Source organism: Lolium rigidum, chromosome 4 (genome assembly GCF_022539505.1).
Source record: "Lolium rigidum isolate FL_2022 chromosome 4, APGP_CSIRO_Lrig_0.1, whole genome shotgun sequence".
NCBI lineage: Eukaryota > Viridiplantae > Streptophyta > Magnoliopsida > Poales > Poaceae > Lolium > Lolium rigidum.
Window position 1 is genome coordinate 72640548 of NC_061511.1, and position 6087 is coordinate 72646634.

The following is a 6087-nucleotide window of genomic DNA, read 5'->3' on the forward strand; positions in this document are numbered from 1 at the left end:
GCTGATATGTTCTAGATAAACCATGAGCGATATGCGGGCAATCTTTTATGGGCAAACAAGTGTAGATGACGAACACAATAACAATAGGTAATAGAGTGTATGGTTGTGTGTGCACATATTTTAACAATACACACGATTATTCTTTGGAAAACCTGTTTGTGAAGTTGGGCCCACTACGGCCCAAAAGACACAACACTACCATCTTTCATGTATACATAAGGATCGGGAGGGACTTCGTCCGGTCTCAATCCACTCGACAACCGCCACACCTCATTAGGACCAAGCAGTACACCTTGCTTCGCGGAAAACTCACCTGGTCGACAGGTGGAAGACGTGCTGGAATGAAAATGACCTCGCCAGAACTTGTGCCGACCCGCACGGTAAAAGCTCAGAGGTGTTGCCAATAGCGTTAGTCAAACCGACTCATCGTTGCCAGATCCAGGGTGCACACATAACATATGACCGAATGTACAAGGTGTTAGCATGCATTTGAACTTCGGATCTAATGTGTAGCTAGCTAGCTTGATTTATATGCTATACTCCCTCTATTTTATATGTAAGGCCACTATTAAAAATACATTTTGCTATTATGTGTAGCTAGCTTGATTCAATCCTATCTCGTAAGATGATGTTTAATGCTAAAGTTGTATGCATCCATAGAGAAAGAGCCACCACATGCAATATGTTTAGTTAGCCTAAACTACGAAAGTATTTTCACATAAATAATTGTTCTACTTATTACTTAACAATACTTTTTTTGGCAGAGGAAGTATTTATTTTAACTAGTAATGTGTCTCGATTGCACCGTTTACTCAATTTTTATGCCTCAACGTACACACGTTTACAAAACGCAAATGTAAGTCAGGTAAACCGCTCATACTCTACGGTAAATGAAGGCCAAGCATAACAATGACTGAAACAAATTGCAATAATCGGGAAAATGGAAGATGCGAAGATTCACGTTAAATAATTTCCTTGCCTGACATGACAACGCACTAATCAATTGCTTAGCTAGCACTACCCGGAAGTTTGGACTTTGGACGGTTATTAAGAAAGCAACATGCACAGATGAGCCTCTAATAAAATAATCAGATGACTGATTATCGCCGCATACCAGGCAGATAAAATGAGTTTTGTATACCTTATCTAGAACCGCCCAGATGTACATGAAGATGCCCTGCACTGTCTCTGGGCTCTGGCCGCCTATAAATGCATGCCACGTCGCCTGTCAAATACACAAAACAGACGACGCACCCACAGTGACACCGCCAAACTTGCTCGTACACCAGCTGCAGGAGTGGATCAACCGGCCAATATCGATGGAGAAGAGGAGAGTAGCCATCGTCGGCGCCGGCGTGAGCGGCCTGGCGGCGTGCAAGCACCTGCTGGAGCGCGGGTGCCGGCCCATTGTATTCGAGGCCGACACCGTCCTCGGCGGCGTGTGGGCGCACACGCCGGATTGCACCTCGCTGCAGACGCCGCGGCCCTTGTACCAGTACTCCGACTTCCCGTGGCCCGACTCAGTGACGGAGGTATTCCCGGACCACCGTCAGGTCATGGACTACCTCGGCGCCTACGCGCGCCATTTCGGCGTGCTCGACTGCATCAGGTTCGGGCACCGGGTGCTCGGGATGGAGTACGTCGGCGTCGGCGAGGAGACGGTGGCGGCGTGGGACGAGTGGGGCGGGAGCGGCGGGGCATTCGGCTCTGGCGACGGCGAGTGGCGACTTGAGGTAGACAACGGCGCCGATGGACAGATCGAGGTGAGAATTTTGTTGAGTCGATTTAGGCATTCTTCTCTCATGGGCTAGTAGTGGTTAACGATCTTAATCGTCGACCTGTCCTGGCCTCCAGATTCAAATATACTTCCTGCTATCATAGGATACATGCAATGGGCCGTATCACCGTATGCATCATTGATGCAGAGGGGTTGGACTTCTGCATTTTTTTAAAGGTTACATGCAACACATGCCATCTAAAGTAGTATGTCATATCATTGTGCATCAGTAATTCAAACAGCGTGCCAATACGTACGGTGTTGTTTAGTTAGAAGTGTAATCACAATCTTAAGTAAGATATACTTGGTTTTCGATATGCATACAGAACATTGTAAATTTTACCACCCAAGAAACACCTTTATTTAGTTTACATTGTTCCAACAATTCATTAACATTTTTTCTTCTACTGTAGACACACATTGTAGATTTTGTGATCCTTTGCATTGGGAGGTTCGGCGGTGTCCCCAACATACCCACCTTCCCTGTAGGGAAGGGCCCAGAAGCATTTGATGGCCAGGTGATGCACTCTATGGACTACTCCAAAATGGGCAGCCAGAAAGCTAAAGAGATGATGCAGGGCAAGCGTGTGACCGTAGTTGGATACCTAAAATCAGCACTTGACATTGCTGCTGAATGTGCAGAAGTGAACGGTACAAATCTTTCGCTTCTCTTCTGAAAATTATCTATGCATGCTGCATTTGCCGCTTGATCAAAACTGACTTATCCGTTGTGATTATCTGCATCGTATATATTCCTTCCACTACCTAGGTGACAAATACAGAACTCTAAATGTCCTTATTGGTATTGTAGGTACTGAGCAACCATGTACAATGATTGTCCGAACAAAGCATTGGATCATACCAGACTACTATGCTTGGGGTGTCCACATATCAAAGTTGTATCTAAATCGCTTTGCTGAGCTCCTTATTCACAAGCCCGGTGAAGGCTTCCTCCGTGGCCTCTTGGCAACAACTTTAACTCCATTGGTAGTGCATCAAAACTTGTTACTTCTGTTGAGATTAATTTGTGCATATTTATTTCAGCTAAATCCAAAATTGTTCTCTTGTTTATCTATGAATAGAGGTGGATTTTTTCAAAATTTGCTGAGAGCTACTACTCCATTCCAATGAAGAAGTATGACATGGTGCCTGACCATAGCCTATTTGAGGCGTTAGTGGCATGTTTGATTGCCATTACGCCAAAGGATCACTACAAGAGACTAGAGGAAGGTAGCATCGTTCTGAAGAAGTCAAAGACCTTTACCTTTTGCAAAGAAGGTGTGCTTCTTGAAGGCGAAGCTTCACCAACAAAAAGTGACTTAGTGATTTTTGGAACTGGATACAAGGGTGATCAGAAGATCAATGATATGTTCAAATCAGAATACTTTCGGAGTATTGCGGTTGGGTCAACATCCACAACTGTACCTCTTTACAGGTTGGTTTACTAGATTGAATTTATTTATATTGTGCAGTAAACATTCTAAATAGTTTGCTAATTTCGTTGATTTATAGGGAGTGCATACACCCTATGATCCCACAGCTCGCGGTCATCGGTTACTCGGAGAGCTTGGCAAATCTTTACACAACAGAACTTCGAGTCAAGTGGATAACACATTTCATGGATGGTGGCTTTAGATTACCATCTGTTGGAGCAATGCAAAAGGATGTTCTTGAGTGGGAGAAGTTCATGAAGCACTACTCTCGTGGCTACTTCCGTAGGTCCTGCATTGGAATCCTTAATATATGGTACAACGATCAACTATGCAAAGATATGGGATGCAACCCTAGAAGGAAGAAGGGCTTCTTCGCAGAGTTATCTGAGGTTTATGGTCCTGGTGATTATGCCAATCTCCACCCAAAGTAATATATGTTCCTATGTTTTGGTTTATGTATCTTTGCATGGTTTCTTGATAAACCACTGGATACACACATTTAGTAAAGTTGTTGTCACTTCTGAGCTACAGTTTGTACAATATGTATGTCTTATCTATGTAAATTTCACTTATTTTTATGTTCTCTATCAAATAAAATTTACCATTTCCGTGCAAAGAAGAATAGCATTGGTGTTATGTTGCTTAACTAGCAGCTACTAGGAAGTTTGACGCAGCACCATCCCGCGCCCTTGATTGTCGGTTGAATTAAGTACTAGGAAATTTGACCGTGCGATTGCTACGGATTTACTTTTTTATGATTACCTAAATCAACTCATCTAGCCATTTGTATCTCGCGCGACGGTCAAATCCATCTCGACAAGATTCTCCAAAATCGGCAGAAATCCAATTGCTCTATAATGTTGAAAATCTTCTATCATATTATTACTTCACCGTCGATTGGATAAATATAATTAATAAGGTTAGACATCATCACTACTACTCTTATGTTAATTTTTGCAATTTGGATCAATCAAAATAGATGCGTGAGCAAGTTAACGTCTATATCGTCAAGCCTTGCACCTGCTGCTAACGTGCACTTGGAGCTGATAGCTTTTAGATACTAAACTAGATGGACCTAGCGCGCTTTGCCGCGCCCGTTTTCCTGCTACTGTGGTTTAAATTCTATTGTGATCTCTAAGTTATGGACACATGTAATAATTTAACTCGCGGTCAATTATACTCATGAAAAGATGATTACGGATGGACACATGGATGTCTTTGATTGCAGGATCATTGTTTCCAGATTTGCGACTCTAGTCATAGCAGATCTTCTCTACTACACTAAATGATGTTTATGTAGCTTTTATGTGTTTTGGAGACTTGAAGCGTCCACTAAAAACTATTAGGGCATAAAAATAGCAATTCACCTGGGAAACACTAACCAACTATTGTTTCTCACGCATATAATTAATTCATGGTGCCTAGCTAACTATTTTGAAAGAATTGGCCCTAAGTTTTAGTGTACCCATCATACTATCATAGATTAGCATGGTACCAAATTAATCACATAAAACTGCACCGTTTTATTTCCACTGCAGCATTGCCTTTTGTATCTCTCTTTCGCATCTGCCTCCAGCAGTGGTGAGGGCAACCGAACGACGCCTATCACATGCACTGTTGTGCTTGGCCCAACCCAGGTTGTGGTACCCTGCAACCATGAGGGCGGCAATGACAGCCGATGTCGCCACAACATGAAGGGCATCCAGAAGAAGGGCAACCCTGCAACAGAACGACTAAATCAATCGTCTAAATCATGTTATAAAAACTATGTATTTAGCGTGGAAGTAAACTACTTTTATTTGGGTGAGACAGTAAACTATTTATTCACAAGGAATTACTTTTTCTTGTATATCACGAATGTGTATAAGATTGATAGATAAAGCGCATGACATTTTTCAGGAACAAGCGAAAATGCACACCTATTATATAGTCGACAGAAGAAACGAACAAGACCATTAAATAGCATAACATTATTATATGAATGGACATTTGCATAAAGTTGTGCTCTTTTCAGGTCAAGGATTCATACATTATCTACATAATCAGGTCATACCCGCGAACTAAAGAGGGAGCTATATTGTGTCTTCTACTTGTAAATGGCTGACCGTGCCTGCTGGACAGTGCATCATCTTGATTAATGATAATGCTAGTATGACTCTAAAAAAAGGTAAATACACTTTGTTTGCTGATTGCAAGACCTGCTACACAAAATCATATAAAGCCAATAAACTTTGGTATCTTATCAGGAGTTATGGAACTTTTTAGTTCACATTGCACATAGTGCAAATGGGCAGTAAGCAACGAAATCATATCAGGTTACGGATCCCATGTCATGGAACAATTTGTGAAGGCTGTAGACGATTTCAGCAAACCAATATTTATTTATTTATTATGGAGATAAAGCTACAAAGTACCAATAACATTCTAGAGTTCACACATAACAGAATTACATGGAAAATTTCCGGTGCTATTGGCAAACTGGTACAACTGACTAATGCGAAACTGGATGGGGACAATTTGAACTGAAGGATACGTGCAAGTGTAGTTGTAAAATAAAATATTAAACATTTCTCACAACAAACTGGATAGGAGTATATATAAAAAAAAATCAACAACTCAATTTCTATGCAATTAATGAAAGAACCATGTGAAAAACAATAGCAAGCACCCTATTGCATCACCGTAGCTAAATGAAGCTCAATTATTTCAGAACCGAACCCTAATGCTATTTATGCAAAAGTTAATACCTTGTGCTCCTAGCATGCACTAAATTCCGTTCAGAATCATTTGTTTTGAACACTCACTAGGAGGTGATGAGACAATTTACTAAAAGAAAGAAAAGAGCAAAATGCCTACCAAAATATAATTAGAATGACT

General features: G+C 41.4%; 1 protein-coding gene across 1 annotated transcript; it reads left to right on the forward strand.

Moving 5' to 3' along the window:
• Nucleotides 1–1319: 1319 nt before the first annotated feature.
• On the forward strand, nt 1320–3641 carry LOC124705452 (probable flavin-containing monooxygenase 1). The gene is made up of 5 exons (XM_047237173.1): nt 1320–1763; nt 2191–2428; nt 2589–2764; nt 2860–3212; nt 3290–3641. The coding sequence occupies exons 1-5, from the start codon at nt 1320–1322 to the stop codon at nt 3639–3641; spliced, it is 1563 nt and encodes a 520-aa protein (XP_047093129.1).
• The last annotated feature ends 2446 nt before the right edge of the window (nt 3642–6087 follow it).